The sequence below is a fragment of the Podarcis bocagei genome (genome assembly GCF_964188305.1).
Source record: "Podarcis bocagei genome assembly, chromosome: 3".
Classification (NCBI taxonomy): Eukaryota; Metazoa; Chordata; class Lepidosauria; order Squamata; family Lacertidae; genus Podarcis; species Podarcis bocagei.
In genome coordinates this window covers 32776691-32795157 of record NC_138127.1, presented here as the reverse complement: position 1 = coordinate 32795157, position 18467 = coordinate 32776691, and the positions used below count along the sequence as shown (strand labels likewise).

Below are 18467 nucleotides of genomic sequence, written 5' to 3'. Positions count from 1 at the left end.
CTTTTACAAGTGGGTCATTGTTGCCAAACAATAAAGCTTTCTGGCTGATTTGAATGTCAACAATTCAGAAAAGTTGATGTTTTGGAGCCATCAAATAAAATGTTTTTTGTGAAACAGTTTATTATTTCAGGGGTAATTATTTGAATCATTCATGGCAAAGGATGTTTACTAATGAGAGCTTGGCGGCTGCAAATTCCAAAGAGACTGAATGCTCTTTGTGCTGACAAAGAGGCCCAAATCACAAGAGAGCAACTGACTGGACAAATCATTCATCTATGCAAATGCCAGCTGAAATGGTCAGATGCATTTATTACCCTCCTCATTATAGTAAACAAGGCAGGAATCGTGACTGGCAGTTATCAACTTGCCCTGAAGTATGATTTGTTCTCCTACTACTATTTAAATGAGAGGAAAAAAGGCAGGCCACCAGGGACTTTGTCGGTGTATAAAAGAGTAAATGTCACATAGCCCAGTGCTTAAAGACTCTTGATTGACAAATGTTTTATTTGACATATCAAACAATGATGGTTTTCATATCAAACAGCCCACATTTCTGAGCCAGAACTTAACCCCTTGCAGGGTGATCTAATGCCAAAGTAGGGCCTACAAAGTAGGGAGTTACAATCAAAATAGACGCAAACAACTCCACTCCTAAGGAACTAAAAATATATTGTACATCAAGTGACAGGAAGGACAAAATGTTTTTATCACAGTGCGTGCACACACGCATCACGCAAACTACAGTGCAAAATATTGGATTTTTTTTCCTCCCAGTGGCTCCGAGTGACCTACTTGCATTCTGTCGCTGTGATGTTGCTATTTAATGGTGGAAGAGCTAGCTAGTAAAGAACTGATAAAGTCAGAATAAAAATATGCTCCTTTGGGAGAAAGGGTGGGAAAGAAATAGAATAAAAATAAACATTCAAATTAAAGTCTAATGCAACTTGTTTTATCTCAAGGTGAAATTGCTTTTTCAAGCAAGGCTAAGGCTCCCATGTGTGAAGATTAAGGCCCTTGCAGCCAGTTCAGCACTTCATTTATGAAGCATACAGGATTTGGCCTAAAAGTTCCTCTGCTGGTGCCATGTTACATGTGGCTGACTCCCTTGTCAAAGACATTGCCAAAACAGATGCCGTTTGTGTCACTGCTCTTGTGTGTCTTCCCAGCCCTTGCTTGGCATACCATCGCTATGAAAAACGGTAAATCCCGTCCTGCCTCCTGCTATGGCTTCTTATTGGCCATTCTAGCTCACTGAGGCTAGCTTTTGTTTTTCTTTCCTAAAAGGGAAAGATTTGGAGGGTGTGGATGTCATGTGTGATTCAAACCACATCTTCCAGTAATCATGTTCTAGCACTTTACCTCCTGGTACCAACAGAGCTCTGGTTTTTCTGCAAGCCTATCTAATAGAGTGGGATAGCATCTGCAGTTCAAGGATGCTACTTAGGCTACAGTTCTCCTGGACCATTGTCAGATGACCTTCTTGTCCACTAAGCTCTAACTGTAAAACTTGCTCCTGTCTGAGTACATTGTCTCTAGAATGATGACGCTAAGCCTCTGCTTCCTTTTTCTTGACTGCTGCCTAGGATCTTGGTGTATGCCTGGTTCTGACTCCCTGATCTGACCCCTCTAAGCCTTGTTTGCTGCTCTGGAACCCGACCCCTGCATCTTTTGCATTATATTTCTGCCTCTGTCCCTCTCAGACAGCCTGCTCTACGCAGTCTCAGCCCTGAAACCTTTCCTCTGATGAGACCTGACAGAAGGACATAGGGTGTAGAGTTATGCTTCAGTTGTATACGTCAATGCTTGTGTGTCTTGCAGCTTAAAATAGCTCTTTGCCATGTCAGACTTGGCAATTTTCAACGCTAAGTAACACGAACCATTTTAGGAAATGTGACACAGCAGATAAGAGCCTGGACCTCTTTTTGCCTGCCTTATGAAGGAAACAAAGCTGGAAAAAACGGAATTGCCATGAAGCTAGTGAGGCTGCACTTATTACATCAAAATATTTAGCTGATGGGTTAATGCAGAGGTTGGGAACTGTTATTTCTATCAAGGCCCAAGAAAGAAAGAAAAACAGTCAGGACCTGCACAGTGTTATTACTTAATTGTATAAATTAATTTTTACAATCCATAAATAAATAATAAATATTTGTATTGTCTCAGAAGCTAGTGTTGCCATCTCCTGAAACTCTGAAAAACTCAGAGCTTCTGGGATCCACCGACCAAGAGGAAAAATTCTATGGCTACCCCGGGAGAGCAAAGTGAGTGAAGACACAGATCTGCTTCTGCTTTCAAGGAGACAGGAAACAGAGTGAGAAAGATGGGGAGGGGAGGGTTGGACACTGCTGAAAACAGTACGGAGAGCCTTTCAGCAACAGCACCCAGCTATCTCCTCCTCTGGTCACTGTGGTGGATACACAACCTGACTGCGGGCGTCTGCAAGGGATTCTCATACGGTGGAGTTAATGTTGCCAGCCTTCATGTCATGTTTCTTCTTTGTAATGCAGAGTTGGTCTGCCAGTGGGTCTGGTGCCTGAATCTAGCTCCCCACAGAGCACATCCTTGGGGATCCTGCCACCTTCCATTCTGTGCACATGACCAAGCCAGTGTGGATGTCACTGAAACAGGAGTGCAAACATGCTGGGAATGAGAGCACATCTTTGTCTGAGACTCTGTCCTGCCATGTGATGCCCAAAATCTTCCTGATGGAGCTCACGTTAAAGGTGTTGTGAATCCTACCATGTGGAACTGAGGAGAACCTATGAAAGCTTGGCTGCCTTCAGTCCCCTCATCACAGCCTTTTTCCTGGCTGTACCCAGATAACAAGAGCTTCTGCATACCCAAAAGTGTGTACAGTGGTACCTCGGGTTACATACGTTTCAGGTTGCACACTCTGCTAACCCAGAAATAGTGCTTCAGGTTAAGAACTTTGCTTAAGGATAAGAACAGAAATCGGGCTCCGGCAGCGCGGCGGCGGCAGGAGGCCCCATTAGCTAAAGTGGTGCTTCAGGTCAAGTACAGTTTCAGGTTAAGAACGGACTTCCGGAACAAATTAAGTACTTAACCTGAGGTACCACTGTACTGAAAAGTGAAAAGGACACATTCCAGCCAGGCAAAAACACCTGTAACCTGGGGAGAGGCCTAAGGTTCCCTCCCTCCCTGCACCAACACCAACAACCACAACTTCCAAATGTCCAGAAATCTTATAATTCTAATTCTGGATCTTGTGCTGTTAACGTTTCTGCACACACCAACTATTACCACAGCTAAGATAGCCCAGTCACACTTTGGCTTTCTCCTTCAGCTCCATATCTCTCAGGGAACCTGAGCTCCCTGAGTGTTGAAGGAAGATGCAAGCAAGCTGGCCAAGCTGTCTGCCATTGATGCTCCTCCATGGGGGTTGAGAAGAAGGGTAGAAGATGTGCTTGGCCGGTGATGGCTTCAGAGCCCAGAGCATCTGAGTGCCAGACCCCTTCTGGGATGCTGCTTCAACAAAGCTGGAGAAGCCAGAAGTGGGAGATGTGAGCGAGTGGCTGCCTACATCATCCCATAGCTCTAATAAGCAAGCCCTGTGACTCCTCTAGGGGAGGAAGGGAAGATGAGCAAAAGGCTCATTTCCCAAGCAGCATCCAGAGAGCAGCACCTAACCAGACCAAAAAGCTATAGGGGAGCCAAGTTGCTTTTCTTGCTCCTTCAGTATTACGCTTTTGAAAGGAAGGTTGGGGATATATATTGTATAAGGACAGAACACGTTTAATGGTTTTACGAAGGCAGCTGTTTAATCTTGGACTAAGAACCAAGTAAGGCTAAGTAATAAGAGTTATTAATAGCCCTAATTGCAGTTCATTAGTATATACCAAATCAAAACCAGTGACAAGAAGAAATGAACATTTAAAGACCTATTACTCCAGACAAGATTAATAACTCGGTCTCTTAGTTAATGGGTTTATAATGATTTGATTGGGATAAAAGTTAAACTCAATCAAACAGGAATCTATAACGATGCTGAAGTTGGTTACTAGTTTCCAGTTCTGTACTGCTCAGAAGTTCCAAACCCTAAGAGAGAAAGTTCATGTATCCATGAACTCAGAAGTTTATATGTCCCCAAATCCTAAATTAATTGTTGGGGTGCCCTATCTCATGTATCTTTATGATCAGAAGATATTTGGTCCCAATGGTAATGTTACTTACTCAAAATCAACACCTGTGCTAGACAGGATCCAGTGGCATCTCACAGAGGACGCTGTCCCCTTTGCTTGAGTGTATGATTTGCTGTGGTCCTGATATATATTGGTGTGGGCACTCCACAATTACTATTTTTGTCAACACACAGCCCCTGGAAGTTGGCTCCTATGGAATGAATGTACACATCCACTCATACCCTATAAATATCAGGAAAATTAAAACAAACCTTCTCAAAACATAAGTATATGGAATGTTTTCCCTGAGGCAGATGATTGTTATACCCCATCTACAAAATTACCATTTCTATGAAACCTGAAGATACTGATGTGTTCAGAACGAGTTAAGCATGATTGAATTATGCACCATTAAGTCTGCATGTTCTGTGATTTTATCATTTGTGGATTGATTCCTGGTATGCTAATGAAGACCTATGTATAGTTTTCTTGATTAACTCATGGCTTAGAACTTGTTACTTTGAGTACTAAACAAGATTTAAGGGGTGGTTTTTTTGTTTTGTTTTTGAGGTGTTGCGTCTGATATCTCAATTATTCATCCCAGGAATTAATGTACAATTAGCATGAATTCCAGCTACCATAGAAATAAATGGCTATGTAAATTTGGATGCTGTTCCTGGAACATTTTAGAATAATAAAAAGTCTGGCATTAATATCTTCACGTTGACTACAGTTTTAGATTGTTTAAGGTAGTCTTCCCAGGTTTTAGATGTTTTGGACTACCATGTTAGCCAGGGCTGGTGAGACTTGTAATCTAAAACATCTAAATGATGCATGGATGAGGAGCTTGACTCAAGGAATTAGTCTGAGGGGTATTTGAAGGATTTCTCCTTTCTACTTAATTGTCCCTTCTGTTTCAGGTGATTGACGAATAAGAAAATCAAAGTCCATATAAAAATAGCATTTATTTATTATTTATTAAATTTGTATGCAACCCTTCATTTGAAGATCTCAGGGCGGCTTATCTTGTATAAAAATACAAGATAAAAACACAAATCACACAATACCCCCCCCTGCAAATACTGTGAGTAAAGCTAGCATGGTCCACTGGTTTAAATGTTGGTTTGGGATCAATTAGGCCTAAATCCAGAATTCCTACTCACCTGTGAATCTTTCTGAATGGGTTTGTACAGGTAACTGTCTCAAAGTCTCACCTACTTCACAGGAATTTTAGGAAGAAAAAGGTGATAAGAACTATACAACAGCTAGGAGCCATGATGGCTATATTCTGCATCCACTGCCAGAAGCATTATGTCTCTGAATACCAGTTGCTGGGAATTGGAGGTGGGCAGCGTGTTGTTGCACTAATGTCCAGCTTCCAGGCTTCCCATGGGCATCTGGTTGGCCACCAGGATGCTGGACTGGATGGACCAATGGCCTGATCCAGCAGGCTCATCTTTGTATTACACTTTGTTCAGTGACACACTTCATTTTCCTGGGCTCTATGAGAGAGACTTTCATATTTACCTTTTGCGTCATAGCAGTGGGCATATCATTAGTTGGTGATAATTCAAAGGCAGCCTTTATGACTAGAGAGTTGTTTTTGCTGAATCTTGTGGATGCATGGCACAATCAAGGTGTATCTATGCACACCAGATACAGTGGTACCTTGGGTTAAGTACTTAATTTGTTCCGGAGGTCCGTTCTTAACCTGAAACTGTTCTTAACCTGAGGTACCACTTTAGCTAATGGGGCCTCCTCCTCCTGCTGCTGCTGCTGCGCCGCTGGAGCAAAGTTCTACCACTAGTTTTGTACCTGGCATAAAGCCTTGTGTCAAGCTGCAAATGTTGTCAGGCCGTTGGCACGTGGGCAGCGTCCCTTGCCGGTCAGAAATAGTGCCTATTTTCCCTCTCTAAATGCTAGGCCGTTTGGTCTCTGTTTTGTGTCAGGTTGCTTTATATAATTCAATCCTTTTTTACGGTTGCGCTGTTGCTGATATCAACATTATCCACAGCTAAGGATGAATCAAGGCTCTGGGTATGGGCAGTCAAAAAGAGCAGGATGCCTTCTGAGGCCTGGAGGCACAGAACCGAAGATCGCACAAAATGTGGATTTCAAAATAAATTGCAGTGGCAATGCAACATGAAGCGTAGCTGGTGAAATAGTTGAATGGCTGCTTAATGTAGTTATGAAATCCAATATTTGGATTGTGCAGGATTGGAGAGCAAGGGCAAACTATCCCGAAAGCAGCCCAGAAAGGGCGATAAAAGCCCAAGCGAAAAGCTTAAATCTCCTAGAAAAGGATGGGTGGGCATTGCCACGGCAAGACCAGTCACAAAACGTTTAAGAAACGCTGTTTGGGAGAGCGCTGCAAACGAAACCCAGCCGGCCTCTCGCTATCAGCAGACAAACTAAGCAGGAAGGAGGAGCGAGCGAGCAAAGCCCCGCCCCCTGGAGCCCCTCCCGGCGTCATGGCGCGTCGCGTGAGCTGCGCCCGCCAGCTTCAAAGATGGCGGCGGTAGCTTCGGCGCCGGTCGCGAACGCGTCCCGCTGCCCAGAGCTGGCTCGGGCAGCGGAGCGAAGATTATCTGAACAGTAAGCATGAAAATGGGTGGGCAGGCTTTTTCTTTCTGGCCGAGGGCGATGCTGGAGCCAGCACCTGGCGGCCGCCCCCTGTTGCTCAGAGGTCTGCCCTGGTAGCTTGCATGGGGGTTTTGGAAGCCAGGGGCGAGGGCTTCGAGGCCACTAGTTGTCTTATCTCTGGCCGCATCAGAAGACTTGAGAAAAGGCCAGCGGATGGCAGAGTCCCCCTCCCCCCTTTCTTTTGCAAATAATGCAGTGTTTTTCCCTTGGCGGAATAAATCCCTTTTGCGAAGGAGCTCTTTTTAATTCCACAGCGGACAAGATCTTGGCGAAGGAATAAGTTATTTGTGATTGTTAACACGTGTCTCCAAAACTACCTTGTGATTAGGTTTTCAATAAGGCCTACCCTTGAGTCCTCATGATTTAAAAATTGCGTGTAGTTTTTCCCTATTGGAGGTCATTCCTGCGTTTACTTTAAATGATGTGGCAGTGCTTTAATATTATTATTGAGCTGCAAGTGTGTGTGAGAGGGAGAGAGGTTAGGCTAGTAATAAAACAGGCTTCCGGGAAAGCAATAGAGTAGGAGTGGTGAGAAGCAGGTCGGGATCTACACGCAGCGTTTAGGGGTGGTGATTTATAGTAGATCACCAAAGGTTACCTACTTGACATTTGGCAACAGCAGGAAGGTTTTCATTAGGCTTCTGTGGTGAAGAAAACATAAGGTAGCCAGGAGGGGACTTTGTGTTAAAAGGACTGTTCGCTTTATTCAATTCTGATACTGTAAATGAACCCTTAGTTTCCAGATGTGCTCAAAAGACACTCTGTTCTTTAATTCTAATGGTGTGCCATTTGCACTTTACTGGTTGAATTTCTAGTAAACAGCAACAACCAACAAACCCAAACTACTGTAGATCCAAGAAGCCTGAAAACCTGCCCCACCCTGCAGTAGCGTGAGTGAGATGGTTGTGCAAAGCCTTGAATTTGATGAGGTTTGGAATGAATGCAGGGGGTGAGAGGATACCAATGGAGAGAAGTGGAAAAGGCAGTGACAAAGTGGTGGGAGGAAGATAATTTCAGCAGTTATTTTGTATGGTGTGGAGAACAAAGACATGGTAAATGGTCTATGAAGAAGAGGTTGAAGTTGTGCAAATGACACATGTTAGGGACAATTCTACAGGACCTGAACATACAGGAATGTTTTGAATTGTTAAAATTGAGAAGAAACTAATGTCTCAGGACGGGGGGGAACAGATATAGTGAGGATTTAGTAGCCTTTAATTTAGATTGATAGGGGAATTTATAAGGCGAAACGGGAAGTTCAGGCTCTTCTTATTTGATCCTCGCAACAACCCCGTCAAGTTGGTTCGGCTGAGAGACAGTGACTGTCCCAAAGTCAGCCACTGAGTTTTATAACTGAATTGGGGTTTTGAACTCGAGTATCACAGGTTACAGTCTGACACCTTAACCACTATACCATACCTTATTACAAGTAATCAAATAACATCCACTGGGTTGAATCTGAACTCTTGGGCGATGTCCAACTCACTTTCTCTATAGCATGTTCCGGAGGGGAAAACAAGGTGTAAATAAGAGACATTTGTGGGAGTCATTTTGGAGGCTTTGACATTTCCTAGTAGAAGTGGCCCTCCAGCAGAGTGGGTTGCTGGCAAGTGTACTGCTTTGCATGATGCACGTTATGTAAAATAAAGCATCTAGTTTGAAGCAGAAGATGATGGAGTAGACTGTTGGCACTGGTGAAATCTCTGCTCAGCTACTGAATGGAGTGCAAGCATCCCAGCTGCTGGATATCGGATGGGAGAGTTCTCTTGCACTCATGTCTGGATTGTGAAGTTTGCACCGGGGTTTTGCTTGGCTACTGTGAAAACAGAAAATACCCTGAACACTGGGTGCAGTGGGGTCATCTTATGTTCTTGAGCATGAACAGATAAATCTGTAGAACAGTGGAGTTTTACTCGTCATTCTGGAGCTGTCAAAACAAAAAAAGTTCTCTCTGAGAAGATAGATTAAATATCTTTTAAAAATTTATAGCGTCGAAATGAATTAAGCTATCTTTACCTTCTTGGCTTTGTTTTCCAGCAAAACAAATAGTTTGCCTTTGAAATGCAGGCAACACTTAGGTTTGTGTTGTGCATGTTCGAGTAAATGTCTGTTACACAAATACTGCATCTATTTTAAGAAGTATTTCATCATCCCTGTTGCAGATTCAACAGGTTATAGGCACTTCTCTTTGCCGCTGAAGATAAACAGCTAAGAGCAGAGACAAGAAGATTAATTTGGGGGTCATCTTGGCTCATAAGTCTGTACATAAGTATATTTGTCAAGGTTAATACAATTCTGGGATTACTAAGGCACTTTGAACACATAACTTTTTGTTCTTTTTATTAAAATGTAGCTTCATTCCCTCCTTATGTTAATGTAGTAATTATGTATTTGAAACTAATATTATGTATAAATTATCTTTTTTAAGTGCTTCAATTATATTAACATTGCTTTAAGTTAATATTTCTGGGCAATGGCAAAGCAATTTTTATTTATTTATCTTTTATACTTTTATTTTGGGGTACAAAATTTTAATTAAATTTATTGTATATTGAATTTATAAAGTGTCTTTAAATTTTTTCTATGTTTTGATTTACTAAGTGTGACTCTATTGGGTGTTTGAAATGTGTGACAACTTGATATATTTGTTCAGTATGGCCTCCATTCTTTGCATCTCATATTTATATACTTTGCCTGCTTTCAGATGCAAATTCTTCTTCTCCTCCTCCTCTCCTTCTGCTTCTTCTAATAACCCACACTTCACCCTAAGGTCCCAAGGTGGACTACAATATGAAAACACAATATTGAAAACAGCTTTTAAAAACTGACAATTACAAAATTAAGGTGAATCCTAAAAATACACACCTCGTGTGTCAAAACATGGTGTGTGACATTGGGGATGCACTGCAAGATCTGGTTAGCACAGAAGATGCTTTCAAAATTAAAGTTACCCATGAAAGGAACTCTTGCAGAGCATGTTAACTAATGCCATCAGTAGGGTGTATTTGGTCAGTTGCATTATTCTTACCTCAAAAGATGCTGATTTCTAATATAAGACATTTACATTAGCAAAGAGATTCATGCGGAACAATAGACTTGCTTGCTTTAATTCAATAATGTGTGGAGAATAGTTATTTCTAGAGTCAGACATAAATAAAAAGAGGATGGGGTTTCTGTACCTTTTAATAGTGACATAGAAGGGAGTTTTCAGCAGATGTAGCTTGCCATGAAGCCTGTTAGCATTTACTGCAACAATTATAGCATCTCTCTAATTTTGGGGATTTTATTCATGCTTTTGGCAGATTTGATCAATGTAGCCTACTGTCATTTGGACCACAATGATCTGCTACTCCATATGGTGAATCAGGTGTGAGATTGCAGGGCAGCATATCTATATAACCTGTCCATGTTCGGTGATGCTGCCTTTTCATGCAAAATGATGTTATTTTGAGTACAGCGTCCAAGGTTATGATTCTGAAATTAATTGGATGCCTTTTCACTATTACTACTGCAAAAAATGAAGTGAAAACTAAGATTTGTCTGCAAGCTTTGTTTTTAAGGCAATATGAGACATTTTGTTAGACAATAATATTTTTATGAAACTTTTACTAACTTGTTTTTCTCAAATGTTGCAGTGGCAACTTAAGGCTAGCCAACTAAAACTAGTAAAATCAATTTTGTTTCTTGAATAGTTTTCGTATTAACTGTGCTTTGTTTTTGTTTTGATTTAGGTGCCTGTTGGTTTTTCCAAACGTCCCACAAAGAAGCAATGCATGTCTCTTGAGGCTCCCTGACCTTTAGCAACTTGATAATAGCTATCTGGATATCACCAGCATTTCCCATGTTAACAGTTCTGAACATGTTTTACTACATTTGCCTTCGACGCCGAGCCAGGACAGCTACAAGGGGCGAACCTATGAACAATCGGAGAGCTATTGAATCAAACAGAGCCTTACCTATCAATGTCGAAGTGGTCCAATATGCCAAAGAAGTGTTGGATTTCAGTTCCCATTATGGTAGTGAAAACAGCATTTCATACACCATGAGGAATTTGGCTGGAACTCCTAATGTGTACCCTAGCTTTGGTGACTTCACGCAGACTGCTGTATTTCGAACTTATGGAACATGGTGGGAAGTCTGTCCTAGCGCACGGTCACCTTTCACAAGGACACCACCCAATTTCCATAGTCACGACTTTGTAGAGCTTGCTTTTGATGAACCAGTTTATCCCACAGCAATACATGTCCTGGAAACCTATCACCCTGGTGCTGTCGTTAGGATTTTGGCATGTTCTGCAAGTCCTCATTCCCAAACGCTGCCTGCTGAAGTAAGGTAATTCATCTTATTAATTTACTTTTCATTTCCTTGATATGAGATGTGACACACACACACACACACACGCACAGTGGTACCTCGGCTTACAGATGCTTCAGGTTTACAGACTCCGTTAACCCAGAAATAGTACCTCGGTTAAGAACTTTGCTTCAGGATGAGAACAGAAATCATGCTCCAGTGGTGTGGCAGCAGCGGGAGGCACCATTAGCTAAAGTGGTGCTTCAGGTTAAGAACAGTTTGAGGTTAAGAACGGACCTCCAGAACGAATTAAGTTCTTAACCCGAGGTACCACTGTATATGCAAATTTATTAATGAAAGAGTGGGGGGAACACAACACAAAGAGAGTGGGGGAAGAAAAGAAAACAATCCGCTCATATTCACAATACAATAAACATCAGTACATCAATCTTAATTTACACATACAGTGCAACATATGCCCTCCAAATGTCTGAATGGGTATCCAGACAAAGTTGTTGTTTAGTCACCATTCTTTGAAGGGTTGTTTTTTTAAAGCAATATGTATGTAGACATGTTTCATACAGGGTCCAATGATGCTGAGACCCGCCAACAAGGTGTGGGGTTGGAGGCACAGAGGATGCAAACCCTTCCTTGGCTGGTCTTCAGCAGGTCCTGAAGATTATAAGAAGAACTCTGTAGGAAGATCCACCTACTCCCTCTTCTTTATTTCCCCAGTGACTAACCAGTTGCCTCCATAAAGCCCACCATCAGGTCTTTAAGGCAATAAACTTTTCCAGCAAATGATATTCAGTGTGCCATCCCATATCTGAACGTGGAGCTTCCATATAGCCATTATCCAAAATAGCTTTCGGGGCCAGGGTAGAATTAGGCAATGGCAGCCCTGTAATCTTCTGTCTTAGGTGGCATCTCAATATATTCAGCATGTGACCTATAGTTGTTGTGCTATAAAAACGTCTCTGCTGCTATAGCTGACAAGGAGCTGAACAGTAGCTCTTAAGAATGACAATATTGCATCACATGTTATTATTCATCATTATTTATTAAATTTGAACACCATCCTTCATCCATAGATCTCAAGGCAGAAGAACTTTGGAATTCAACATAATCTTCTCAACGTAATGGTGGGCATCTGTGTGTTACCATAGTGGACTGCCAATGGCTTCTTCATTATAAAGCCAGTCCTTGGACAAAATAGCTCTTGAAATGGATTCAGAATTCCATCTTTTTGAGCTATTTCGACGACAACACCACAATATCTTTAAAGTTTTATTTCCAGAATATTGGATTGCATAAACTGGGCATGTACTAGTTGGCATCCCAAGGAGACCATTTCTTCCGCATCAAGGCTCAGAAAAATCTTCTGCCATAAAATGTGTGCTGTCTGTATAGCCACTGTCTGGAAAAATACTCACATAAACACATATGTTGGTTATCACTTCATCTGCAATTACCTGCATTTTTTTTAATAGCCCCTTTAATTGTTCACTTACTGAAATGCACGTTCACTGTGCATTCTCTGTTTTCCCTCCTAAACCTGTGTAAATTGTGCTATATTAAGAAGAAATCAACATCGGAGTCAGTGAATAATGTTAGTATATTATCTAACCTTTTTATTTTGTGAGATACCGGTATTTATTAAGTTTTATGAGATAGAAGAGTTAAGTATTTTATATCAGCCCCCTTTTAGTGTTCTTCATGCTGTATTTTTTATCAGCTTGAACTTAATTTCATTACCAATACTAAAAAAAATTTTTTTGTCTTAATAATGGTGTTACATGTATACTTTTATTTTTGTAGATGGGAAATCCTTTGGTCAGAGCCACCCACCAAGGTAAATTCACCTCAGGCACGTCGGTTTGCACCTAGTATCAAACGGATAAACTTTCCTACAAACCTAATTCGTCTAGAAGTGAATAGTTCTCTACTGGATTACTATACCGAGTTGGATGCAGTAGTACTACATGGTTTGAGAGAGAGGCCTGTGCTTTCTCTTAATACTTCATTGATTGATATGAATGACCTGGAGGATGATGATGATGATGGTGAAGATGGAGAGCAAGACAGCTGCAGCATGGACATCCTTAATAAGCAGTTTAGTGCGGCTGCCTTCAAGGAATGGACAACTAATGGATACTTTGATAAATTGCCTTATGAGGTAAAGGAGTGGGGATTCTTACTTTAAAGCAGAATTGCCATAACCAATTAGGATACAAGGGTTCAAGATAGGTTCATATCCATGATTAGTAACGGCTTCACTCACAGTCCTTTGGAATCTGCCCATGCTTTTTAAAAACAAAATCCCATTTTCTTGATGTGTTTTAAATAAACCACGAGTTCTTCTCAAAGTGGTATTAAACAAATCCAAATAATATTTCGTAAAAATACCAAAATCCAACGAAAAGCTAGCTGAAATTCTGTTTTTAATGGAACTCCCTCCCCCCCCCATGAAAATAGCTTTCTTCTTTTGATCTGTTACGGAAAATAACCTTTGCAAGCATAGTTTATCATTGCTGGTTATACTGTGCAAAATAATTTTTGAAATTATTCAAATACAATGTTTGTTGTATACAATGTTTGTTGTATAGTATTGATTATGGAGGAAACTGATTGATAGATATTCATACTAAACCAAATCAAGGGGATGTAAAGAGAAAAGGTAGTCTCTCTAAATCAGGTGTCACCGAGGCTTACCTTGCCTGGGCCGGTTCACTCCAACACAGATCCCTCCATGGCTGGATTGTGCGCAGACTCGTTTTTGGCGCCTGCACATGTGCAGATGTGATTTCTGGTTTAGCACAGCGGCGGGGGCTCGCCAACGAGCGACTTGGTTCGGGGGCAGCTTGTGGGCCAGTTAAATGACCCCCTTGGGCTGCTTGTGGCCCACGGGCCTTAGGTTGCTGACCCCTGCTCTAAATCCTTCCATTTGTTAAGGCTATAACACCAGTCTCACTTTGGGAACTATTATTCCTCTTCAATTTCTTCCTTTTTTTAAACAAGTCTTAGAAATATTTCAAAATTCCCTCCACAGTTCTTTTCTTTTATGTAAACTGACTTTTTAACGAAAAGCTGTCAGAAACAAACAGCTGCCATTTTTCTTCAGTAATGCATAATAACCACAGTGGTTTGAAAGAGACTCTGCATGTTATAGGATTAGTTTTTAAAAGCGGATATTCAACAGCATTCTGGGAGTCGTTCTGAACACATCATGTCTCCTCACTTATTCATTATAGTATCAAATTGTGCTTTATGCTAGGGCGCGCGCGCACGCACACACGCACACAGCAAATTTCTGACAAGACACCAGACTCTAAAGTAGTAATGATTAATGGCTATTAGCCTGTAGGCTTGGAAGCTGTTATCTTTGTTTAATCAAAAGCAAAAAAAGTACTTCAGTTACATCTTAATGTCATAATCTTACTGACATTTCATTATACCCTTTTCATTTCAGGTATCATGAAGTGTAATTTTAGTCTAAAGTGGGATTAACTTTTCTGGTGTTGATACTGACATGTTAAAAGATTTTTTATCTCTAATGCAGAGTTAGTGATGTGTAGATTATCAGATACATTAAAAATGAAATTAGTTAAGGGGACATTATTGAGTTTTTCATATCCTTATTAACCATGTTATAGTAGAGAAATATGAGAAGCATAATTTTGTTCTCTTTAAAAGAACACTATTTTGCTTTTAAACCTTCCTTTACAATTTTCACTGCAATGGCAAGGAATGTCGTCAATTTAACAGTCTGAAAATTCACTTTGTACTTCTTTGACTAGCTGATGTGTGGGCTCACAAATAACAGCATACAAAGCATTTCAGCCTCATCCTATTTTTGTAACAAACAAAAAATACTAACAGTGCAATTTACATGAACCACAATAACACATAGTATGGAAGAAAACTTGCCTCTTGCACAGGACTGACTTGATTCCTACTTGATTCCTACAATGGTGTCATTGTAAAATAAGTCAGTCTGCAATTCTGAAAAGCCTATATTTCTGTTTTGCTTACAATAAAACCAAAACCATCATGTATCTCTGACAGCATTTGGAGCAAACAGTTCAGTGTGGATTTTGGTTCTTTTATATGAATGTCAAACTTGATTTTTCGGTTCATATGAACTTGAGTTGTTATAGTTGACTCTTGTTTTGGCTATGTGACAACATATAGGTCATGTGGCTAAATTCTGAATAACTAGTCGAATATTTTTAATATTTATATCCCATGTATCTTAATTTATAGGGTCTCAAGAGATCTAACTTTTATTTTATTTTATTTATTTTATATTCCACCCTTCATCCAAAGATCTCAGGGCATTTGCATTTTTGGTGGACACAATCAAGCCCCATTAAGTTCAATGGAAGGGAGTTAATAATGTGCTTCACTCTCTGATAGAAATTAATGTAACTTAAAAAGAACATAATCATGCCAAATAATGAAATAGCTGATTTTGTATGTTTGTGTTGGGCAAGCTGTGTGTGTGTGTGTGTGTGTGTGTGTGAGAGAGAGACTCAACTGATGTTGATTTTTAATCTTGAAAGCAGAAATACCTTCTGTTATGTTAATGCATGGTTTTAAAAATCCTTAAAGAGAGAAAAGCAGGTGTTTTTTTAAAATGAAGTTTAATTATGTAAAGTATTTTAAAAAGCAAGGTAGAGAGGAACGAAAGAAGCACTAAATAGAAAAATGACTAGGAACAGAAAATGTTTTTCTCCTTAAGTGTATTCAGTTTTTAAAAATCAGTGAACTAATGGGATATATTATCAAATGCAGTGGAAATTGTAATTTTAAGGACAGTGGTGTGATGTTCTTTTCTGTGTTTTCAATTCAGCTTATCCAGTTAATTTTGAGTCACCTTGCAGTCCCAGATCTGTGTAGACTATCGCAGACATGTAAGCTACTTTATCAGCACTGCTGTGATCCTCTGCAGTACATTCACCTCAGTTTGCAACCTTATTGGGCAAGAATAAACGACACAGCTCTAGAATACCTACAGTCTCGCTGTATCCTTGTCCAGTGGCTGAATTTATCTTGGACTGGAAACAGAGGAACCATTTCTCTATCTGCTTTTAGCAGGTCAGTGCTCTGAATCATGATGTACTAAATATTTGAGAATCATCCCCATACCCCTGCTTCCCACCCCTTTCAGGTAGGACAGAAACGTTCTCTTGTTTCTTTTTCACATTGCCCTAATCCAGCAACAGTAATTCAAACTCAGGTATGGGTTTCCACACATGGATTTGCAGCGGCAGAAGGGAATGGAATTTGACACATAACTACATTTCTAACAACTGGCTTTTGTGTGTGTCAGAGGCAGTGTTGCTCTCTTCTTGGAGTGAAGGTTGAGGGTAAGTTCAGCCTAGTTCTCTGCAGTCTTGCCATTTTATCCCATACCATTTCCCTTCCACCTGTCAAACAGTTGGCCACTAAAGCCGTATTTGACAATGGTAGAGATGTAAGTGGACCCATAACTAAAGCAGCGAGGCCTGTGACTTGCCACTGCTGTGTTTATGGATCCCTATATCATGGCAATAATGACCTATCTGAGAGAAATGAGGAATGTTTATTGGGTCAGAGAAGGTAGGCTTCACTGAAGAATTGGGAACATAATGTCATTTCTGAAAGGTTAGCAGTAACAGAGAAGCTAGCGAGAAGAGTTCCAGGATGTTGCAGTTCCACATATTAGTGCCAGGGTTTGGGTGGGTTTTGATCTTGCTCTGCCTTTTGATTTTGTGATATGCAAACTAGCCAGGACAGCAGAACTTGAGTTCCCAACCTTTAACCCAGTCAAGCGAAATACTGGCTTTCGTATTAGTTTTGATTCATATACTTTATTACTCGCTTTATTTACAGATATTCAACATCATTTATACAACGGCCTCATGGTCAGATCAATAATAGTAGTAACCTCGCGCCCGTGGAGATTCTCTACTAGATTGGGAAGTCAGGTTAAGGAATTATGATGACCCGAGATGCTTATAGACAGAGCAGCAAAATATTATTTGATGCTTAGTGGAGAATGGAAATTCTGGAACTCATGAAAGACTAGGCTACAGTTGTTTGTATGGTACTGATTTAAAAGTGTGGTTTGCTATTTTTAACCAATTTTTTTAATATTAGCAAATTTTATGTCAGACATATTTTTTTAAAAAAGTAATTGTCCATCGAGAAGTTATTGGGCTGGATGTAGACCTACCTTTTGCAAATGAAAGACACGTGGAAAGACTCAGTGGGAGAAGGGAGCAGAAGCAATTCCCTCTCCCTTTCCCCTGAAGTTCCCCACATCACCTCCCATATGGTTTCTGAAGGTCCCTCAGCCTGCTGGTCCAGGTTTTCAAGGGCTATATAATAATAATAATAATATTATAATAATTTATTATTTATACCCCGCCCATCTGGCTAGGCTTCCCCAGCCACTCTGGGCGGCTTTGAAAAAAATATTAAAATACTGTAATACATCAAACATTAAAAGCTTCCCTAAACAGGGCTGCCTTCAGATGTCTTCTAAAAGTCTGGTAGTTGTTGTTCTCTTTGACATCAGGTGGGAGGGAGTTCCACAGGGAGGGCGCCACTACCGAGAAGGCCCTCTGCCTGGTTTCTCGCAGTGAGGGAACCGCCAGAAGGCCCTTGGTGCTGGACCTCAGTGTCCGGGTAGAATGATAGGGGTGGAGACGCTCCTTCAGATATACTGGACCGAGGCCGTTTAGGGCTTTAAAGCTCAGCACCAACACTTAGAATTGTGCTCGGAAACGTACTGGGAGCCAATGTAGGTCTTTCAAGACTGGTGTTATATGGTCTCGGCGGCCGCTCCCAATCACCAGTCTGGCTGCCGCGTTCTGGATTAGTTGTAGTTTCCGGCTCACCTTCAAAGGTAGCCCCACGTAGAGCGCATTGCAGTAGTCCAAGCAGGAGATAACCAGAGCATGCACCACTCTGGCGAGGCAGTCCGCAGGCAGATAGAGTCTCAGCCTGTGTACCAGATGGAGCTGGTAAACAGCTGCCCTGGACACGGATTTGACCTGTGCCTCCATGGACAGCTGTGAGTCCAAAATGACTCCCAGGCTGCGCACCTGGTCCTTCAGGGTCCTATATGGGCAGAGCTCCTCTTGTGGTTAGCCTAGATCCAGCCCATTGCTTGAACACTGTTAGGCTGCAATCCTCAGCCCATCCTATTACAGTATATTGATGCTTGTGGACCCATGAGTAAGTTGTCTAGGATTTTAGTTTTTAGGTAGAAAAAACCAAGAGGTAGCTTTGCCTAGTATCTCTATCCTTTGGGGGCCAAACTTTAGATTATGTTTATAGTCCTTTAAAGTTATAGGTAGCTAGCTGTTTGTTTATATTTCTGAAAATGTTGAGTATTGGTAGAAT

The 18467-nt window shown here is 41.0% G+C and overlaps 1 protein-coding gene across 4 annotated transcripts in view; it reads left to right on the top strand.

Annotated features, from left to right (window-relative positions):
• The first annotated feature begins 6603 nt into the window (after window positions 1–6603).
• FBXL4 (F-box and leucine rich repeat protein 4) overlaps window positions 6604–18467 on the top strand; it is a 28909-nt gene continuing 17045 nt past the window's right edge. The window contains exons 1-4 of one of the 4 annotated variants that reach the window (XM_081186600.1): window positions 6604–6734; window positions 10514–11114; window positions 12894–13251; window positions 15928–16172. In XM_081186600.1, the coding sequence (XP_081042726.1) occupies window positions 10624–11114; window positions 12894–13251; window positions 15928–16172 (1094 nt within the window). In that variant the 5' untranslated portion in view covers window positions 6604–6734; window positions 10514–10623. Of the gene's footprint in view, window positions 6751–6806; window positions 6826–9497; window positions 9627–10513; window positions 11115–12893; window positions 13252–15927; window positions 16173–18467 lie in introns of those variants that run through there. The other 3 variants (XM_081186601.1, XM_081186603.1, XM_081186602.1) reach the window with 3 other exon arrangements.